This window comes from Xenopus laevis, chromosome 6S (assembly GCF_017654675.1).
Source record: "Xenopus laevis strain J_2021 chromosome 6S, Xenopus_laevis_v10.1, whole genome shotgun sequence".
Taxonomy (NCBI): Eukaryota; Metazoa; Chordata; class Amphibia; order Anura; family Pipidae; genus Xenopus; species Xenopus laevis.
The window spans coordinates 119,436,895-119,460,076 of NC_054382.1; the positions used below are offsets into that span (position 1 = coordinate 119,436,895).

The following is a 23,182-nucleotide window of genomic DNA, read 5'->3' on the forward strand; positions in this document are numbered from 1 at the left end:
TTGAATCTGAGCTGAATTCTGAGGATCAATTGCAAACTCAATGAACAGATATGTCCCATGTGGCCCCCCTTCAAGTCGCTGACTAACTCAGAGTTAGAGAGCTGAAAAGCAGGAAGTAGTGTTCTGACTATTATGTTAGACATCAGTCACTCCAGCCTTTATACATTACATTTTTGGCTAACTAACTATATATCAGAATTTTTTTTTATTTTGCGCAGCCTATCTATTTACACCATTTTTATTTTCACACTGAACTGTTCCTTTAAACCTTCAAACACTTTTTTGAGTTCAGTTGGTTTCAGATTGTTCCCCATAAATAAAGATTTTTTTCCAGTTACTTCCTATTTTCTATTTGCGACTGTTATTCTAATATTGAAATGTAAAGTTTTATTTTTCACCTTCTAAAGCAAAGCAGCTCTGAGAGGGGGGGGGGGGGCGCGGACCCTTTAACTCTTCTAATTTGATACATTTAGTTGATACATTTCTTATCTTTGTCCCTGCTGAGCAGAATCCCTGAGTTTCATTAAAGGCAGTTGTTAGAATTGATACAATAGTTGCTAATATTCCACAGATGCTGCTGAGAAATGTATCAAGTAAATGTAGCAAATTGTAACCATTTGGATGCTCCTGGATCACTGAGATGCCAGACTGAAACTATCGAGATACGAACATTAAACTTTAAATTTTGGGAAAACAGTAAAAAATAAGAGATGCACAGCAATTGAAAAAAGTATTAGTTTATGGTGAACAATCTGGAAAAATTGTTTGGAAGGTGAACAACCCGTTTAAAAATGTCGAACAGAACACTACTTCCTGCTTTTCAGCTCTCTTGGTTTTCCACACTCACTGAACATTTATGTCCCATGTGGGCCCCCTTAAAGTCACTGACTAACTCAGAGTTAGAGCGCTGAAAAGCAGAACGTTCTGTTGTTCTGTTATGTTAGACATTCAGTCACTCCAGCCTTTATAGATTTCATTTTTGGATAACTAACTATATATAGTAACATTTTTTATTTTGCACAGCCTATTTACCCAGTTTTTATTTTTACACTGAACTGTTCCTTTAAGATGATAGGCCTGGGATATCCATATGTACTCTACTTGTACAGGAGCAAGTTAGGTGGGTCTGGACAAGGATTCAACATAATGGGGACTTGCAATTGAAGCTAGTAGTCTGGGTGAACTGCTAAAGCTGTGGTCAGGTTTGTTGTTTGCTATGCTGCTAGTAAATTAGTAGTAATTAGCTGGGTGGTTTTCAAGAACTGCACGTTGTAAAAAGTGATTGCAGCCATGTGTTCTTTTGCACATATATAGTTACACCGATCAGTTGTATTTACTGGCAAACATCTCCATGCAAATATGTTTGTTTCAATGCAAATAAGTATTGCCTGTGGATTTGGCTATCCCCTTTAGTACTGCAAGGGTGTAAAGTAGGCACAGGCATCCTGCAACCCTAAACGTTAAACTAAACCTCAAAGAAGAAGGCTAGAGATGTGAAACCTTCTGTTTCAAGCTTATTTGCCAGTTGTAGGCCACCACTTCCACCTTAGGGAATGACTCACTATATCTATCTATCTATCTATCTATCTATCTATCTATCTATCTATCTATCTATCTACATTTATACATATACACACAGACAATTTTGAAGCCATATATCATCACTGTTATTTGGCTAGTTATATTCTTTGTTTCCTTCTTCCTTTCTTTCTTCCTTTGGTTTTCATTTTTTATTATTTGTGGTCTTTGAGTTATTTAGCTTTTTATTCAGCAGCTCTTCAATTTGCAGTTTCAGCAATCTGGTTGCTAGGGTGCAAATTACCCTAGCAACCAGGTCTTGATTTGAATAAGAGACTGGAGTAGGGGAGGCCTGAATAGAAAGATGAGTAATTAAAAGTAACCATACATGTGTAGCCTACAGAGCATTTGTTTTTTAGATGGGGTCAGTGACCCCCATTTGAAAGCTGGAAAGAATCAGAAGAAACAGGCAAATATTTAAAAAAAAAAAATTTGAAAAATAATGAAAACCAATTGAAAAGTTGCTTAGAATTCACCATTCTAGAACATACAAACAGTTACTTTAAAGGTGAACCACCCCTTAAAGATAGGACTCCTGGAATGTGGTAGTGGATCTAGTTCAACATCTGAAGAGCCATAGGATTACACATACATACCAATCTTCATCAGAAGCTAATTAATCTTGCGCTAGAAAATGCAGCATGTTGCATCTAAAAAAACAAAAACACGCAATGAAACACCAATAAGATAATATACAACTCTGAATGCTCAGGAGTACAACAATGGCACAATATAATGGAATCAATTGGCTATTTCACACTCATTTGAGATGCAGCTTTTAGTTCAAATAAATGTATAAAAAATGTTGATTTATGAAGCTGTATGCTAATTAGGGATGCGCCGAATCCAGGATTCGGTTCGGGATTCGGCCAGGATTTGGCCTTTTTCAGCCGGGATTCGGCCGAATCCTTCTGCCTGGCCGAACCGAATCTGAATTTGCATATGCAAATTAGGGGCGCTTTTGTCACAAAACAAGGAAGTAAAAAATGTTTTCCCCTTCCCACCCCTAATTTGCATATGCAAGTTAGGATTCAGTTCGGTATTCGGCCGAATCTTTCATTTTTTTTTATCAATTCTTTATTTTTTTCAATTTTAAATAAACACACAAAAAATAAAAAATAACTAAAAGGGGATGGGGGAAAGGGGTATACAGAAAGGAAAACAGGGGAGGAGAGGGTGATGTGTGGTTCCATTCCACATTGTGTACAGATATCTTAAAGAAATAGTCATTTGTTTCTTCACTCATAACTGACATCTACTAGAAATTCATATATTTTATCTATACTTATAATCGACCGAATCTTTCACAAGGATTCGGGGTTTCGGCCAAATCCAAAATAGTGGATACGGTGCTAATCTTTCCAGATTTTGTACATATTTCTCATACAGAATACAAATCACTGCTCTGCTGGGGTCAGGGATGAATGAACTTGCTGCTGCTGTAACTTCCCTGATTAGAGCTTGTTTGAATTGATTGCACTTATTTGTTTCAATGGTCACATGTATCACACACATTGGTTTGCTTGTATGGGAACTGCTGACTGTGACCTGTCACATGCACATTTTTCCACAGGTCTGTGACTATTCATAATCAACACTGTTGCAAGGTTGGTGTTTTGGTATTGGATTTAATGTGTTTTCTGGTACAGGTACGGGATCTGTTATCTGGAAACCTCAGAATTCTGGAAAGGACGTAGCACTTAGACTACATTTTATCCAAATAATTGAACTTTTTAAAAATGATTTCCTTTTTCTCTGTATTAATAAAACAGTACGGGTATGGGATATGTTATACAGAATGCTCAGGACCTGGGGCTTTCCGGATAACAGATTTTTTTCCGTACAGTAGAACCCCCATTTTAAGTTTTTTCGGTGGACCGGGAAAAAATTTAAAATCCAGGAAATGTGTTAAAGGGGCCTGTATAAGGGGCAAAATAATTTGAATTAACCATTTACAGGCCGAACCTCCGAATCCTTCACAAAAGATTCGGCCGAATCCCGAACCTAATCCTAATTTATTTATGCAAAGGGGAGAACAATTCTTTTACTTGTTTTGTGACAAAAAGTCACGTGATTTCCCTACCTGTTCCTAATTTACATATGCAAATTAGGATTGGGATTCGGCTCGGCCGGGCAGAAGGATTCGCCCAAATCCGAATCCTGCTGAAAAAGGCAGAATCCTGGCTGAATCCCGAACCAAATCCTGGATTTGCTACATCCCTATTTTAAACCACTTTATTTCACAAATAATAACATTCACAGAGGGAAAAAAAGCAGTTTTTGGATACAATTTTGATGTAAAAAATCAGGGAAATGCACCCATTGGACTGCATTATAAAATGGTGGAACCACAAATGTAAAATGCAGGAAAACTTAAAACTAAAAATCGAGGTTTCACTGTCATTTGGATCTTCATGCCTTAAGTCTACTAGAAAATCATGTAAACAATAAATAAACCCAATAGGCTGGTTTTGCTTCCAATAAGGATTAATTATTTGAATAAAATGGAGTCTATGGGAGACAGCCTTTCCATAATTTGGATCTTTCTGGATAATGGGTTTCTGGATAATGGGTTTCTGGATAACTGATCCTATACCTGTACTTTGTACTTAATCCCAACTAAGATATAATTAATCCTTATTGGAAACAAAACCAGCATATTGGGTTTATTTAATGTTTACGTGATTTTCTAGTAGAAGATCCAAATTACAGAAAGATCTGTTATGCAGAAAACGTCACGTACAGAGCTTTCTGGATAACGGGTCCCATACATGTATACTAAAACACTGATTCCTATCAATGATAGTGTCGTTTAGATACCCCAGGACTTCCATCCACCCGGAGAGATATTTTAGCTGCGTTAAGTTGGATGTGCTCCTCGCTCTCTTCTAATGAATGGCTCATTCACAGACAGATTTATCCCTGTAATCTGATTTACTTAAATTGCCCTGACAAATTGATTTATTTTCATAATCCAAAAAGAAAGCATTTTTGTGTTGTTTTTAAGTTGTCCATTAGGAAATCATAATGTTTGCAGCTGTATTTTATTGGACTGTATTAAGATCGACATACAAGATATACAGTGTTACTCCCCTCTTTTTCAGTGTTTTTATTCATGTATATTATTGGACTGTATTAAAGGGTGGTTCACCTTTAAATTAACTTCAAGTATGTTATAAGAACTTCAAGCCAGTTCTAAGCAATTTTTCAATTGGTCTTCATTATTTATTTTCAGTCGTATATTAACCATTTGCCGCCTTCTTCTAAATCTTCACAGCTTTCAAATGGGGGTCACTGACCCCATCTAAAAAACAAATGGTCTGTTAAATGTATTGTTAAAGGGGTTGTTCACCTTTAAATTAACTTTTAGTTTTCATTTTTTATTATTTTGGTTTTTATTCAGCAGTTCTCCAGTTTACATCTTAACCAATCTGGTAACTAGGGTCCAAATTACCCTAGCAACCATGCATTGATTTGAATAAGACACTGGAATAGGAGAGGCCTGAATAGAAGGATGAGTAATAAAAAGTAACAATAAATTTGTAGCCTTACAGAGCATTTGTTTTTTAGAAGGGAGTCGGCGACTCCCATTTGAAAGCTGCAAAGAGTCAGAAAAAAAAGGCAAATAACTATAAAAACATAAAAAATAATGAAAACCAATTGAAAATTAGAATTGTCTGTTCTATAAAATAATAAAAGTTACCTTAAAGGTGAACCACCCCTACTGCTACTTTTTAATTGCTCATCTTTCTATTCAGGCCTCTCCTATTCATATTCCAGTCTCTTATTCAAATCAATGCATGGTTGCTAGGGTAATTTGGACACTAGCAACCAGTTTGCTGAAATTGCAAACTGGAGAGCTGCTGAATAAAAGTTGAATAACTAGAAAAACAAAAATAATAGGAAACAATACCCCTCAAACAAAAACAGCTCATGTGTAAAACCCTGCTTCATGTAAATAAACCATTTTCATAATAATATACTTTTCTAGTAGTATGTGCCATTGGGTAATCATTAGTGATGGGCGAATAAATTCGGTTGGCATGAATTTGTGGCGAATTTCCACGTTTTGTCGGGACGCGCGTCTGAAAATTCACTCGCGTCAACACTATTTGGATGCCCATTGACTCTAACGCCAGTGCCAGCTTGGACGCTGGGGTCAATTTTCACGTTTTTTTTCTTGAAAATGTTGGATTTTCACAATTTTTTTGTGAAAATTTCAGATTTTCACTATTTTGTGAAAATGTCAGATTTTCATGATGTTTTTGTGAAAATGTCAAGTTTTTCAAGATTTTTTCCTGAAACTTTCCAATTTCACAATTTTTCTGCAAATTTTCACTGCGTCACAAACTTTGCGTGAAATTCGCGCTTTTTTCTGCGAATCGAAATGGGGGAAATTCGCCCGTCACTAGTAATCATAAATAGAAAATTGCCATTTTAAAAAAATAAGGGCCGTCCACTGTGCACACAAACAAACCATACTTGTTAGGTCACATGAGCCAATTAACAGACAGAGTTCTGTCTTTTGCTTCCACACTTCTTCCTGTTACAGTTAGAGCTGCAGTATTTCTGGTCAGGTGATCTCTGAGGCGGCACACAGACCATCACCAAATGGTGGTTCAAGGCAAGAGATTAAAAGGGCAATATTTACTTACATATATATTCCAGTTTGGTAAGATTCAATATGCCACTTAATATGATGTAAACTGTCTGTTGCTTAAGTGTTCATTTTGGGGGTATAGTTTTCCTTTAATCCTGTAAGTAAAAGGCCCCTTGAATTGCTTATTTTTTGTTTGTGTACTGTGCCTTTAAACTATCTTCCCTTTTTACTGAGTCATGCACACTTCAACCAAACTCGTTCCCTCCTGTCCCGCCCACTGGTGGCAGGCAGCTCTCTGATTTGCTGTTGATGCTGTCAGTCAGTTAGAACTTGCTTGCAGTTACTGTGTAACACTAGAGCACACAGAGACCTGGGAGCTGTAAGGGAAGGCAGAGAACATGTTTGGAATCGCATTCGGATCTAATTTGAACCAATAACATTTTTTTTTTTTGGCTGGAAAGGGAAATGTCTCGGTTTTGGTATGGCAAGAAGGGAAGAAAGCATCCAACAGCCAATCACAGATATTCTCTGGTAAATGGACATGTATCAGTGATTTCTTCATGTTCTAATTGAACGTCTGGGTTTGTTTGTGTAGCTGGACTTGTGTGTTTAGTTTTCTTGTTAGATCTGTGTATATTCAATTAAAGCCTCACATGCAAAGTGCTGCTTATTAACATATGTGTGTATAGTTCTCACTATGGATTATATTATCTGTATTCCATAGTAGCAGCCTTGCCCTTTAATGTCTCCGCTGCACAAACTTATATATAGGTGCAAATTACTTATAATTTTGCTTCCCCTAATTCCCACTGCTGACTCTTATTATGTTTAGGTTCCACTTCATGTCATTGTCCAACAATTTCAGTATCCGGCATAGCCAGGCTTCTTGCTGCCAACCTATTGTGTTGTTAGTACGGCAGAGATTCCTGTTCAGAATAAGAGAAATAATGGTGTTTTCTTGGGATGTTTCAGTAACTGGGATGTGCTTGTAGATCTGCTGATGTGGAATATAATTGTTGGTAATCGCACATGACAGGCTTGTGCCAATATTCCAGCTGTAATTAACATTTTCATTTAAACAGAAGAGTATTTATTATTCTGCTCTGGTTATTTTGTTTCCTAGAAATATTAAATTATTCGTTGTGGTTTCAGAGCAGTTTATCAAATGAATGGCATGTCATATTGAAAAGGTGTGTTTGCTTGCGCAGTCTAGTGTACGAAGAGATTACCATGATATTATCCGTATTGCACAGCTACATGATATGTGATGTTTGTATGGTCAGTGGTTGTGGTATATGACAAATTGGTGCAACTGCCACCCCAGATATTAAGAGGGGGGGAGGGTATATAACTCGGCAAACCCATGTGTCAGGCTGAGGAAACACCATGCTTGCATGCAGTTTAGCTGAAAAACCAATACAGGTTAAATGAGAACTAAAGCTTAACTAAAGAAGTAGCTACAAATGTTGTACATTCTGTTTTGTGCTTCTGTACCAGCCCAAGGCAACCACAGCCCTTTAGCAGTAAAGATCTGTGTCTCCAAAGATGCCCCAGTAGCTCCCCATCTTCTTTTCTGCTGATTCACTGCACATGCTCTGTGCTGCTGTCACTTACTGAGCTTAGGGACCCACTCGCATTATACAGTACACATAGAATAGAAATGTCACAATAAAAGGCTGATTCAAGGCCGGACTGGCAATCTGTGGGTTCTGGCAATTGCCAGAGGGGCTGCTATAAGGTCCCATAGAAATGTAGTATTTAGTGGGCTGGTAGGGGCTTTTTGGGCCTCTGTGTGGGCTGATTGGGCCTCTGTGTACCTGAAATGCCAGTGCAAATTTTAATTCTCAGTCCGGACCTGGGCTGATTAGTAATTAATACAGATAATTACTACATGGCAGCACAGAAACCAGTCCAATTAGCATCATAATTTAATAATCAGCAAACCTGTAGCATCAGCTTATATTACAGGGGAAGCTCATTTTCTGCTGGATAATTAGTGACGAGCCCTAAGCTTAGCTTCTCAACAGCTGCTCAGAGCCCACTGAGCATGTGAGTGTCACAGACACTTTCCAAGATGGTGACCCCCTGTGACAAGTTTGAAGTCCTGGATCATTGCTGCTATTGACAAGCTGAAACTTTAGGCTGTAATAAGCTCAGTGTATAATATATGGCATTTTTAGCCATGTTCATATTTAGGGGTTAGTTCTCCTTTAAAGTTACACCATTTCTATGGGAGTTTTTTTTTTTTCTAGAAATTAAGGGGTTATTTATCAAAGTCCGATTTTATCTCAACATTTTCTGCTGCAAACTCAGCAAATGCTTATTTATTATTATTACATTACAAAATCAGATTTTCACAATTTTTTTCGGATTTTCCTCCCGATTTTCACAATTTTTTTTTTTTGATTTTTCACCCGAAAACTCAGATTTCTTATGCTTTTTGCCTGAAAACTTTGGGGAATTGCACAAAACCCAGCGCACATCAAAAAAATCATTGGGACTTCTATTGACTTATATGCAACCTTGACAGATCTGAGATGCCGGAGGCGACCGCTTTGCACCCCTCGCACCACTTTGCCAGGCGCGAATACGCTACAAATATGCTAATTCACTGAAATGCAAAGTTTCGTCCCGGGTGGCGAATGCTGACGACTTTTCGCTAGCGTTACTTCGGCAGTGCAAGCCTTTCCTATCGAAGATGCGCTAGCGTTCATTTGTGCCTAGCGAAAATTCGTTAGTGATCTTGCACTTAGGTCAATTTGCATAAGACGGTTAATTTAAAGTTGTATGGACGTCTTTATTATAAATGTTGCTGCAAATGCTTGAAGTTACCACTTTTTCTTACAAATGTCCAGGGAACCTTAATAAAGACAAGAGAGTTAATATAATGCCCTACACATGAGCCCATTGTAAAATGAATGTTCCATATGTTATGAAATGTCTGGAGAAAACCGGTTACCCAAAAATAGTTAAAAGTTAGGACTTTTGCAGGCAATCCCGCTTAAAAAAGGAAAAGTCGCCAGTGTTTTTGGAACGTTAATGCATTTTCGGCACACAGGATATGATGTAAGTGACATAAGACTGAGGAAGATGTAGCTTCTTTTTAGCAGTTCCCCTGGTATGAGGTGGAGTAACGATCGTTCGCCAGAGCAAAAAGTCACCTGGCAATGAGTGTGAATTAACACTAGCGACAGTTCACTACTAGCAAATGGGTGCCTGCGCCTGTTAGTGAACTGGTGATGTCCCTGCGGGTGGCAACAATGGCGAAAAGTCTGCCTCTTAGTGTGAAGAGGAGTTCTGGTCTGCAAAAAAGGTCTGGGTTATCTCCCACATGACATGGGGTTGGTTGATGGCTCTGCAAACCAGGAAGAGCTGCTCCTGGCCTCCATTGTAAAGGCACTGTGATGTCTTATCTTCCACTTGATGCATATTTGAGATCCCTTAAAGGGGTGGTTTACTTTTAGTATGTTATACAATGGACGATTCTAAGCAACTTTTCAATTGGTTTTCATTATTTTTTAATTTTTTTTTATATAGTTTTGTAAGTATTTGTCTTTTATTTCTTATTTTTTCCAGCTTTCAAGTGGGGGTCACTGACCCCATTTAAAAACAAATGCTCCGTAAAGTTACACATGCATACATGGTTTCCACTCCTATTCATTTTCCAGTATCCTATTCATATCAATGCATGGTTGCTAGGGTAATTTGGACCCTTGCAACCAGATTGCTGAAACTGCAAACTGAAGAGCTGCTGAATACAAAAGCTAAATAACTCAAACCATAAAAAAAATGAAAACCAGTTGCAAATTGTCTCAGAATATCTCTCTACATCATACTAAAAGTTAATTCAAATGTGAACAACCCCTTAAGCAAACGAATTGCATTTTATTGTGTCTGGATGTACCCGCAAGCATTTACATCTGTGTTTTAGCCAACTTGCGTGCCGTGGTTTTTTCCTCCCAGATGCAACAAGCTGCATTTGTACTTCTTCAACAAGCTCTCAAACTATAGTAGAATAGAAAATGTGTATGAACCCCACATGTTCATTAAAATGGACAAATAATCATGTGGCCCCTTGTGGACCATATCTAACCAATTGGCCCAGGTCAGTTTTGAAAGTTAATAAACTGACTTTAAAGTGGACCTGTCACCCAGACAGAAAAATCTGTATAATAAAAGTCCATTTCAAATTAAACATGAAATCCAAATTCTTTTTTTTTTTTTTTTTATTAAAGCATTCATAGCTGTTGTAAACTCGTTTAAAAAGCTCAGCTGTCAATCAAATATTGTCTGCCCCTCCTCTATGCCTTGGGAATAGGGATGGGGCAGACAATTACTTTCACTTTCCATTCAGCACTTCCTAGATGTCACTTCCCTCCTCACATTCCCCCAGTTCTCTTAACCATTTAATTGTGTAACCAGTACATGGGGATGGACATCAGGTCCCCTACTCTGCTGCATTAACAAGATTCTGAGATGATACAAGACTTGTCTTAATAACAGTGTCCACAAAATGGCTCCTGCCTGCTTGTTATAATTATGAATTCCCAGACTGGAGGAAACAAGATTCACATAATTTATACAGAGTAGTTAATTTTGCTTGGCTAACGTGATGAAATAGGATTTGGAATATTTATTTTGGGTGACGGGTCCCCTTTAAGCTGTGCAAACATACAGAAGCAGCTATGGTTTTTTGGTTCATAAATGCTGCCATACTAGTAATGTAGCAGGAGTATAAGGCAGCACTGAGCTTGCTTAGTAAATATACAATATTAGCATTGTGATGCAACCTTGAATCGTTAAGTGTCAGGAATGTGAACTTGTAAAATAATGCAAGATAAACTATAGGTTTACATAAGTCATTGTGAAGCATTGCTCAGACGTTTGTATCATTCATAAGTTGTACTTGTGCCTAGCTGCCCTGTTAGCCTCTTAAATTTCTCTTTATTTGATGTTTTCTTTGTTAAAGTTGAGTTTACAGTTGTTCCTGACTTCCCTGCTCCGATTTAGGCAAGAAGCTGCCTTCATTCTGCTATGGAAAATAATATATACAGCTTCATTAAAGCAAGTCGAATGTATGCATTGGTTTGATGCACGTTGTTGTGGCCGATGTGTTTGTGCCTATTCAAGATAAATGATCTAGACATTTAGATGCCCACATTTTGAATTAACTTAATTTTTTATTTGTGGTTTTTGAGTTATTTAACTTTTTTCAGTTTGCAATTTCAGCAATATGGTTGCTAGATTCCAAATGGCCCTAGCAATTATACATTGATTTGAATAAGAAACAGGAATATGACTAGGAGAGGCCTGAATAGAAAGATGAATAATAAAAAGTACCAATAACAATACATTTGTAGCCTTACAGAGCATTTGTTTTTTTAGAGGGGTCCGTGACCCCCCTTTAAAAAGCCAGAAGGCAAAAATTTTCAAAAACTATACAAAAATTTTTTTAAAAAAAATGAAGACCAACCAAAGAATTAAGAATTGGCCATTCTATAACATACTAAAAAGTGATACTGACACTAAAAATGTTCTTTTGAAAATATTAAGTTACCTATAGGTCATGCTGATCATTTTTCACTGATAGTTCTGCTTTTCCAAGTAATTGTCACTTGAAGTTTCTAAATCTGACTGTTTTGCCAACCTGACTGTCACATCTCCGTCTGTCAGTTAAAGTTTCTAATGCTAACGGACTCCTGCTGCACAAATATGGCAGCCCCCTCATACAGGAACAGGGTAGTAAGAAAGGTAATGTAAAAGCATCAGGCAAATACTTTTATGGCAAAATTATAAATAGTATTCAAAGACAATGTTATGATAGAAAAAAGGTTATTTTCTATTTTAGTATGATATAGAGAGTGATATTCTAAGTAGGGATGCACCAATTCGGCCATTTTCAGCAGGATTCTGTTTAGGCTGAATCCTTCTGCCCGGCTCAACCAAATCGGTGAGGGAAATCCTGTGATTTTTTTGCAACAAAACAAGGAAGTAAAAAATGTTTTCCCCTTCCCACCCCTAATTGGCATATGCAGATGAATATTTGCATATGCAAATTAGGATTTGTTAGTTATTCTGCAAAATCTTTCTCTAAGGATTCCGGGGGTTGCCAAATCCAAAATAGTGGATTTGGTGCATCCCTAATTCTGAGACAATTTGCATTTGGTTTTCATTTTTTATTATTTGTGGTTTTTGATTTATTTAGCTTTTTAATCAGCAGCTCTCTAGTTTGCAATTTCAGCAATCTGGTTGCTGGGGTCAAAATCCCCCTAGCAACCATCCACTGATTTGACTAAGAAACTGGAATATTAATAGGAGAGGCCTGAATTGAAAGAAGAGTAATAAAAAGCAGCAATAACAAAACGTGTAACTTTATAGACCATTTGCACCATGTTTAGCCTCTGCTGTTCAAACATTCACTGTGTCTATGGGAGCCACCATGCAAACTGCAAAGGCATTATGCCTTTATATAACTGTTTAAAAATAGGCAAAGTTACGTTTGAGAAGTTGAAAATGCCAAAAATAACAAATTTTCAAGTAAGACGGCTAATTCAGCTTTTCAATTTCTTCTTATTTTTACTAAAAAGCTTAACCTACACACCCAGTGCATTAACTTCGAATTTCCCTGAGCAAAAGTGAAACTCACTTGATGTGTTGCTATAATAGAGCCCCAGGGAAGAAACTTGCACTTAGAGAGCTTTCAATTGACGTTGCATTCATTTGTTTATTCTACTTTCCTGCGTCGATGTTTGTTTTGTCATGTAAACAAACACAATGAGGTGTATTTGTGAGAAGACAATACCTCTCAAAAGCAAGAGAATTGTATTTTGGGAGTATTTTTATTCTGAGAATCTTTGGGAGAATTGTTAAGTACCTTATCCGCGACCCGATGACCATCAAGAATCAGGAAGTGCTGTCATTGTAAACCGAAAGTGACATCATCTGAAGTAGGCGTGGTCAGAAAAAAGGAGTAAAACAGGAAGTGCTGTCATTGTAAACCGGAAGTGACATCAGAAGTAGACGTGATCAGAAAAAAGAAGTAAAAATCGTTATTGAGAAGACCCGCGGGCCGACCCGCGTCTATAACCACACCCGGAACTCCAACCAGCCGGGTACCGTAGGTTTTTTCGGGTAAGCCGCGGGTACCCGACCCGCTGTAGGACTCTACCATAAGCAGCTCTGTGAGCGGGTCACCAACTCTTTAACTGTTCTAAACTGATACATTTGGTTAATACATTTATCTGTGGCCCTGCTGAGTTGAATCCCTGGGTGTCATTTAAAGCAGCTGTTAGAATTGATACAATAATTGCTAATATTCCACAGATGCTGCTGAGAATTCTATCAACTAAATGTAGCAAATTGTAACCGGTAAGATTCTACTTCTGAATAACTGAGCTGCCAGACTGAGATACCAGACAGGAACATTAAGCTTTTAATCGATACTATAAAAATCATAGGAATGTGTCCGTATCAAAGAGGTGCTGCATGCTAAATATTTTCTTCCCCCCCCCTGCCTGACGTCACTGGAGGACGCTGCGTCAGTGAACAGGAGGCAAGGACGCTGCAAGGATTTGCATGCTTCTTAGAATTTTGCTATAAAGTATTTGCCCAATGCTTCACATTACCTATCCATTCCCCATGTTCCTCTATGAGGGGGCTGCCATATTTGTGCAGCAGGAGCATTAGAAACTTTGACAGGCTGAGATGGGACAGTCAGGTTGGCAAAACAGTCAGGTTTAGGAACTAACAATTACTTACAAAAACAAGCCTCTCAGCAAAAAACAATCAGCATGAACTATAGGTAACTTTTAATATGCATTCATATTTTAAAAAGTAGTTTTTGTGTCAGTATCACTTTAAAGAATCTGTCTGACAGTTTATGGGGGGGGGGGTTTCCCAACAGGACGAGACATAGATGAATTTAAACTGTGAATGCCATGCGAGTGTATTTTAATACTTGCTTTTAAAAATAAAAAAGGTATTTTTACACTTTTGCTGCTACATATATCCTACAGTTCATATCAGGAGGCATGCTACGTCATTGATTATATGCAAATTGAAAATGTTTTATATATCGCCTATATATCCATCATTTTGTTACCAGCGCCCAGGCAGACACACCTATTATACACAGGTCAAGAAACACCAAATTCAGTTTGTTCAGCCCACTCTTGTGGCTGCATTCGCAGGCCCTTGGTGCAGAAAATGGAACCAATATCAGCACAGAGATGCGTGAGTATGCATTTTTGCACAGAAATGCACTCCCTGTATCTGCATTCATAGGAACTGCATCAGTCTGGGTGCAGACACAGGAGTTGGCTGAACACATCAGATTGGCTGTTTAAACAGAGACCTAGATAGATGGATAGATGGATGGAAGGATGGATGGATGGATAGATAGATAGATAGATACAGTAGATGATAAATAGATGATTGATGGATAGATAGATCAGCACCCAGTGGTCTGTGTGCTCTTGCACCATTTGCCCTTTTGCTGAGAAACTTCATGCAACAAACCGGACCATGTAGACAAGCTTATTTATCAAAGAGTGATATTAGGGTAGGACTACATGGACGTTTTTGGTGTGATCGGACGCGCTGCGACAAAACGCCTGCGACAAGTCGCATGCAACAGAAATAAGGTAAGAGAGCTACAAATGTCGGATGAAGTCGCATCGTTGAACCGACACGCCTGTCGGATGCAGACGCAGCAGACGCAGAACCTCCATGTAGTCCTACCCATAGAGCTCGCCAGAGTCCGCCTGAGTGAAATACTGCTACTTTTCTTGGGTGAACTCTTGCTTTCAGCCAATGATTAAAATACCCCCCGAAATCCCTTAGAAATGTGGTGAGATGTATTTTCACTCTGATAAATGTGCCCCATTAGGTGAGTAGAACCCAGCTGCAGGGATCCAATTCTAGCAGAGGGGGGCAAAAGGGGCAATGGTGCATGGGACGGTGACCTTGTGGTAAAATGAGAAAAGTTCTGATCAGGTGGGGAAGTGGCATCAAAATCCACTTCTGTTCCCCAGCTGGAATGGCACATGTTCTGGCATCCCAGAGAAGACCTTTAATAAAGACTTTAAATGTGGGTGTATGCTGGTGACATTTTCATGATGGGAATGTAAGGCATTCAGGCTTGGAATGTGTCTGGTTTCCTACTCTGTTAAACTCCAAAAGTATAGTCTATTAACCCTTAACAAGCATGGGCCAGTATGGACCTTATATGGGAACACAGTTAATTCTTCTCTAGTTAGCTCAGTATTGGGATATCAAATCGGTGACTTGTCGTGGCTGGTCCTGACGAAAGAATGTTTTTTTTTCCTTTTAAGAATATAACTTAAGCTTCATTCTTTATTCCTGATCATTGTTTAAGGAAATATATGCCTACTTTGTGAATGTTTGTGACATTTTTTTTTATATGTTCCATTTATGGTTTCCAAACAGCATTGATCCCATGTTGGATGTTGAAGCTAGGCATGAGCAACCTGCAGCCCTTCTTATAATTATTGTTCTTTATTTCTATGGCGCTGACATAATGCATATCGCTTTATAGAGATTGTTCATCAAATCATTCTTTACCCCAGCAGAGCTTGCAATCCAAGTTCTGAATCACATTTTAATTCATACAATACATTGTTAAACACAAATCCATTTAGTGAGTAGATTTAGTGAGTAGAATGCCAACATCTGTAAGGATCTCAGGTCTGTCATCTGTGGTTTAAAGGAGTCGTTCAGTATAAAAATAAAAACTGGGCAAATAGGCTGTGCAAAATAAAAAATACATTTTCAATATAGTTAATTAGCCAAAAATGTAATGTATAAAGGTTGGAGTGACTGTATGTGTAACATAATAGCCAGAACACTACTTCCTGCTCTCTCCTGCAGCTCTCTTGGTTTTCACTGATTGGTTACCAGGCAGTAACCAATCAGAGACTTGAGGGGGCCAAATGGGACATAACTGTTGCTTTTGAATCTGAGCTGAATGCTGAAGATCAATTGCAAACTCCCTGAACACTTATGTCCCATGTTGCCCCCCTTATAGTCACTGACTAACTTAGAGAGCTGAAAAGCAAGACTTAGTGTTCTGGCTATTATCTTACACATCCAGTCACTCCAGCCTTTATACATTACATTTATGGCTAACCAAATATATTAGAAACATTTTTTATCTTACAGCCTATCTATTTATCCAGTTTTTATTTTTACACTGAACTGTTCCTTTAAAAGGGTTGTTCACCTTTGAGATACCTTTTAGTATAATGTAGAGAGTGATATTCTGAGACAATTTGCAGTTGGTTTTCATTTTTTATCATTGAAGGTTTTTGAGTTATTTAGCTTTTTATTCAGCAGCTCTTCAATTTACATTTTAAGCATTCTGTTAGCTAGGCACCAAATTATCCTAGCAACCATGCAATGATGTGAATAAGAGACTGGAAAATGAATAGGAGAGGCCTGAATAGAAAGATGAGGATGGGGTCAGCGACGCCCATTTGAAAGCTGCAAAGAGTCAGAAGAAAAAGGCAAATAACTATACAACTATAAAAAAATAGATAATGAAGACAAATTCAAAAGTTGCTTAGAATTGACCATTCTATAACATACTAAAAGTTACCTTAGACATTTGCAGTACTTTAGCAGTGTAGGAGTTGCGTGGTTTCTCCAGTCAAATCCTATTTTCCACGTTGAATAGTAGCCCGCTCTACGCCATCCGCCGCCATAAATACTCATCGTACAGACATTCGCTTTACGTCGCTTGCATCTGTTGCTTTTTTTCCCTTAACTTTCCTTATTCTTTTTCTTTTCTTTTAACTCTGTCAGCAGAATTATTGTCTTCCTGTCTCCATATTCAGGTAGTATCTGTGGCAGAGTACCACCGCAGGATCGATGCGCTAAATACTGAAGAACTGCGCACTCTCTGCAGACGTCTCAAGGTGCCCTCTTCAGTAGTTACCCCCCACTCCTTTTCCAGGATCAAACATCTCCCGATCAGTAGTGTCCTTAGCAAACCATAGAATATATTATTAAGGCCTGTAAGGCCTGTCACGGTTACTGCACTATTGCCACTCCCATTTGTCACTACAAAGGTTCTCTCCAAAAAAAAAAACGTTGAAATTACTATTTCCTTTTACATAAAGCAAATATATATATATATATATATATATATATATATATATATATATATATATATATATATATATATAAATAAATATATATATTGCTTGCAGTGATATAGTAATTTCAGCACGTGTGTGCCTCATTGTTTGCTCTTTTGCTTGCATTGTGTTTCTCTTTGTGCTGGTCAATGTGAATGTCTGTCCTTCCATATTCCAATTGTTTCTAAGGGGGATTTTTAGGGCTATGTTTGCAGTGTCATTGATTTGGTGTTTGAATCCTGTTACAGCCAGCTCGTGAAAGCAAATCTTACATAATAGCCCTAATTTCACTTATTTTATTTGCACCCCAGAACTTCACCCAAGCAGCCTCTGACTGTGGACAATGCTGGGTTATATAGATGAACAACACCGCTGTACTTGTAGGATGTTACTTTCACAGCTGTGCAATATCTTTTTTTTGTTGTTTCTGCTTAAAGGAATTGTTCATTATAAAAATAAAAACTAGGTAAATAGGCTGTGCAAAATAAAAAATATATTTTCAATATAGTTAGCCAAAAATGTAATGTATAAAGGCTTAAGTGACTGGATGTGTAACATAATAGCCAGAACATTACTTCCTGCTTTGCAGCTCTCTTGGTTTCCACTGATTGGTTACCAGGCAGTAACCAATCAGAGACTTGAGGGGGCCATATGGGACATAACTGTTGCTTTTGAATCTGAGCTGAATGCTGAGGCTCAATTGAAAACTCACTGAAGAGTTATGTCCCATGTGGGCCCCCTTAAAGTCGCTGACTAACTCAGAATTAGAGAGCTGAAAAGCAGTGTTCTGGCTAGACATCTAGTCACTCCAGCCTTTATACATTACATTTTACTAACTAACTATATTAGATACATTTTTTATTTTGCACAGCCTATTTATTTACACAGTTTTTTTTAAACTAATTTAAATATTGTTATGATGGGAGATCATTTAATTATGCTCTGCTTTTTCCCAAAAACCATTTGTTATGCAGGTAAAGAATTTTCCATGTCAGTGACTATTTTTATTTTTCTGCCTTATAACACTGATAATAAGCACAGACCTTCAGCAAATCAGTGCCTGCCTTTCAGCCCTTCTCACAGAAATGTTAACATAGTAAAAACAGGCTTGGATTTAAATCTATATTTTATTTTAAAAAAAAAATTTGGTGGGGTTGATAGATAATATTCTGCATAATATATGTTTGCGTCTGTCATGGTCAGCAACCGATTACCATCTTGATCCATCCTACACCATGTTAATGGTTAAGAATGTTCAATGTATGTCTCAGAGTGGTCTAAATTTATATTTTTTAGGAGTATATTTTTTTTTTTAAGTTGGTTTGTGATTGCTGTGCTGTATGTCACCATTTCTTCTAATTACTTGGCATCTCCTCCAGTAGCATGACACAGAAGCAGACAGAAAATTCATGGAATTCTTCAACCATTTTGAGAAGTGTTCTGTCATTAGCTAGTGAAGGCTCAGGAACATTACGCTCTATTAAGAGGATGCTTGTCTCTCTTTAAGATTCTCCTGCCCATAAGATGTAACTTCTAATTGGAATCAAATCTCTGTATAAAGTGGTGGCATCAGATGATAAAGCTGCTGCATTTAATTAGCAGTGACTGTTACAGGCATATTGTGGATACTTGGAAACGGATCCCTCTCCTCGGCTGTATAACTCTGGAGGGAATAATATAGATATAGTGATACACTACAGTATTTGGCCAAAAGTCCCGGGAAACAAAGGTTAATATGAAGTTTGGTCTCTTGGTATAGCAGCCTTTATTATTCTGTAAGGCTATCTGCTAGTACTTCATACATTGTTGGTGTTATGTGTAAGAACTAAGACCATTGTATGCGACACACTTTAAGGCTACTGCCACACCAGGCAGATACAGAAAAATGTAGTCCAAGAATCAGCCCCTACACTCCCGTCAGCTTTCTGATATTCCTGCACAGCGTCAGTCTGGGTACGGGAGCAGATTTGAATGCTAAAAACGCACCAGTGTGCATTTTGCTGCCGAAATCCATGCCATGTGCTTGTGCCGGATCCAGCACAGTGGCTCTGTATGCAGACACATTACATAGTAACATAGTAAGTAAGGTTGAAAAAAGACACATGTCCATCGAGTTCAACCTTTTTTTTTTTTAACTACCTATCTGCCAGTTGATCCAGAGGAAGGCAAAAAAACCCATCTGAAGCCTCTCCAATTTGCCTTAGAGGGGGAAAAATTCCTTCCTGACTCCAAAATGGCAATCGGACTAGTCCCTGGATCAACTTGGACTATGAGCTATTTCCCATAACCCTGTATTCCCTCACTTGCTAAAAAACTATCCAACCCCTTCTTAAAGCTATTTAATGTATCAGCCTGTACAACTGATTCAGGGAGAGAATTCCACATCTTCACAGCTCTCACTGTAAAAAAACCCCTTCCCAATATTTAGGCGGAACCTCTTTTCTTCTAATCGGAATGGGTGACCTTGTGTCAGCTGGAAAGACCTACTGGTAAATAAAGCATTAGAGAGATTATTATATGACCCCCTTATATATTTATACATAGTCATCATATCACCCCTTAAGCGCCTCTTCTCCAGCGTGAACATCCCCAATTTGGCCAGTCTTTCCTCATAGCTAAGATTTTCAATACCTTTTACCAGTTTAGTTGCCCTTCTCTGTACCCTCTCTAATTCAATAGTGTCCTGTTTGAGTGATGGAGACCAAAACTGTACGGCATATTCTAGATGGGGCCTTACCAGTGCTCTATACAGTGGAAGAATGACCCCCTCCTCCCTTGACTCTATGCCCCATTTAATACAGCTCAAGACCTTATTTGCCCTTGATGCTGCTGACTGGCATTGCTTGCTACAGCCAAGTTTATTATCTACAAGAACTCCAAGGTCCTTTTCCATTATGGATTTGCCTAGTGCAGTCCCATTAAGGGTATAGGTGGATATTTTTACATCCCAGGTGCATGACTTTACATTTATCAACATTGAATCTCATTTGCCACTTAGCTGCCCAGATTGCCAGTTTGTCAAGATCGTGTTGCAAGTGCCACATCCTGGATGGAATTAATTGGGCTGGATAGTTTTGTGTCATCTGCAAACACTGATACATTACAACACCCTCCCCTAAGTCATTCATGAACAAGTTAAATAAAAGTGGACCCAATACTGAGCCCTGAGGGACCCCACTAAGAACCTTACTCCAAGTAGAGAATGTCCCATTAACAACCACCCTCTGTACCCGATCCTGTAGCCAGTTTCCTATCCACGTGCAAACGACTTCATTAAGCCCAACAGACCTTAGAAAGCTAGTAGAAGCTGTGACAAGCCATCCGACTGTGCATGCACTTTTTGGGGGAATTAGCATTTAGTAGAGAGTAGCAATGGGCAAATTGACCCGTTTTGCTTCACCAAAAATAGGCATAGAGGCGGGGTGTATCATATTTGATTGACAGCTCAAAATATTTAAATACCTTTATAACAGGTATGGATGTTTTATGAAAAATGTTTAATTTGCAATGGGCTTTTATTATACGGCTTTTTATGTGTAGGTGACAGGTCCACTTTAAATGCACTCTTTCTAGTGCACTTTCCTCGAAGACGATGATGTTTCCCAAACACCCTGTCACAGAGCGTAGGGGCTGATTGTTGGCCTACATTGATCTGCAAGCTGAGAATCCTCCTGGTGTGATTATTTGACTTGTCAACCTGTAGCCTTATAGTTCATTTTCAACTAAACACCAGTTTATTTACATAATTTACAGTTGTGCTTCTGAAGGAAATACACCTAGTGCAGGGTTATAATAAGTACATTACATGCACACTGTATGTGTTACTTGTTCTTTACTTGTTCTTTACTTTAACGAGCCCAAGATCTGGGATCATATAGTTTCCCTGAAATGCATTTTTTTTGTACTTTATGAAAGTGGCACTTTGAGAAAGTGAGTGCTGTTGCTGGTTACATTGTTACCATTTTCATACTCTTGTATCCTTATCTGAAGATTACAACAAGAGAAGACGTGAACTCGAAACAAGCCACAAACCTTAAGAATGATCAGGAACCGGAGTCTTTTCGTCCAAATCTCAGTGATCCCAGTTCTCTTTTGCAGACTGAACAAATTGAAAAGGTACTGTTATTATTATTATTATTATTATCATTTGCCCTTTTTATTTTGCTCTAGTGTAATGTGGCCAGTGACATTCCCCAACAGCGGTTTTGCTGCTTTCCTTTTACATTTTATCGTTTGTGAATAAAAAAACACATCTGTCTGTCCAATGCATTTTTTAGTAACCTTAGTATCTGGTCTTTCAACAGTTAACGAAGAACCTTCCACCTCGGACAATAGGCTATCCATGGACGCTTGTTTATAGTACAGCAAAACATGGCATGAGCCTGAAAACACTGTACAGAATGATGCTTGGCTTGGACACTCCAGTACTCTTGGTCATTAAAGACAGTGATGCACAGGTACAGTGATATGTTTGTTTTTCTTTGGGTGGCTACTTTGTGTGAGGGTACCACTTACAGTGGACACAGACCGTTCCAACTCTGTGGGTAGGGAGTGGGCAACCATCCTCATCACACAGATTGTATATAAGGAACAGACGTCATTGCTCACACAGATAGTATACAAGGAACAGACCTCATTGCTGGTTGCTTTGTCACCTGCTCTGCCATGTCCCTAAAGAGAACGGACAGACTGCTGCATACCATCCAATATAACTTGCTCCACTTAAAACAGCTGAGCTGAGATTAGCAAGCAAAAAAATAATACATATATATATATATATATGTGTGTGTATATATATATATATATATATATCTATAAACACCCACAGTGACTCCAAGACTGGATCAGAGTGCGAGCGTTTGATATATCTATAGATATATAGATATAGATATAGACAAACGCTCGCACTCTGATCCAGTCTTGGAGTCACTGTGGGTGCTGGGTCAAAGCTTTAGCATACAGTGATTAAATAGGGACCCGCAAAGGTTTATCAAGGATAAAGGCCCAGGCATGGGCCAAAACGTTGGATGCACAAGTTGAAATAAAAACCTTTTTTTGAGACTGCTGACACGTCAGTGTTTTCTTCTGTGATACAATAAACTTCTTTATTATTTTTTAAGTCCTGAGAGTGCGAGACTCCTTCTCCAGCTTGCATTGTTCGTTTTGTTTTTGCACCCACACACGAAACCTATGCAACTAACATTAGAATTTAATAATCAGCCTTGTATTATAGACGAACCTAATTTTTTATGATGTAAAATGTGGTATTTTAAGCCGCATTCATTGTTTGGGTTTAGTTCTCATTTAATCCATGCCTATTTTAACTCCAAGTTACGGTAAGATGTTTTGCAGATAGACAAGAAATTTGTGGAAATAATGACATTCTCCAAAACTGTTCTTTGTGGGGTTTTTTCCACCAAACTTACTTCCATAGCTATTGATAGGAAATGGACCTCTAGTAAAGCTTATATTAATGTCAAAACGGGACATTTTGTTGGAAAAAACCGTGGCACTACCGAGCAGAGGTTTCACACTATCCAAAGCAGTTGTTTTGTATCACACAAATATGTGGAAGAAGGCATACAACCAATTTGGACACCGCGATTCTCCTGCACAGTAGTGTAAAGATATTTTAGAGGTTTTGCAGTGGAGCAAAGTGCGGCTAAAGTGCTCTACCAGTTGTTTGGCATAGGTCAGCCTTAGCCCTTCAATGGATGATATACCTGGAATTGTTGCGGTCTGTGAAGTGAATCTGCTTTCTTCCCTCGTTAATGCAAATAGAGAGGCGACCTTTGACATCCGAGCTGTTACCAGTATCTAATGGGAGGTTTATGAAACTGCTCTCAAT

At 38.3% G+C, this 23,182-nt stretch overlaps 1 protein-coding gene across 4 annotated transcripts in view; it reads left to right on the plus strand.

Moving 5' to 3' along the window:
• Positions 1-23,182, plus strand: part of oxr1.S (oxidation resistance 1 S homeolog) — a 286,716-nt gene that overhangs the window by 256,978 nt on the left and 6,556 nt on the right. For 2 of the 4 annotated variants that reach the window (XM_041567225.1, XM_041567226.1), the window contains 3 exons: positions 17,032-17,112; positions 21,325-21,450; positions 21,639-21,791. In XM_041567225.1, the coding sequence (XP_041423159.1) occupies positions 17,032-17,112; positions 21,325-21,450; positions 21,639-21,791 (360 nt within the window). Of the gene's footprint in view, positions 1-6,509; positions 6,710-17,031; positions 17,113-21,324; positions 21,451-21,638; positions 21,792-23,182 lie in introns of those variants that run through there. The other 2 variants (XM_041567228.1, XM_041567227.1) reach the window with 2 other exon arrangements.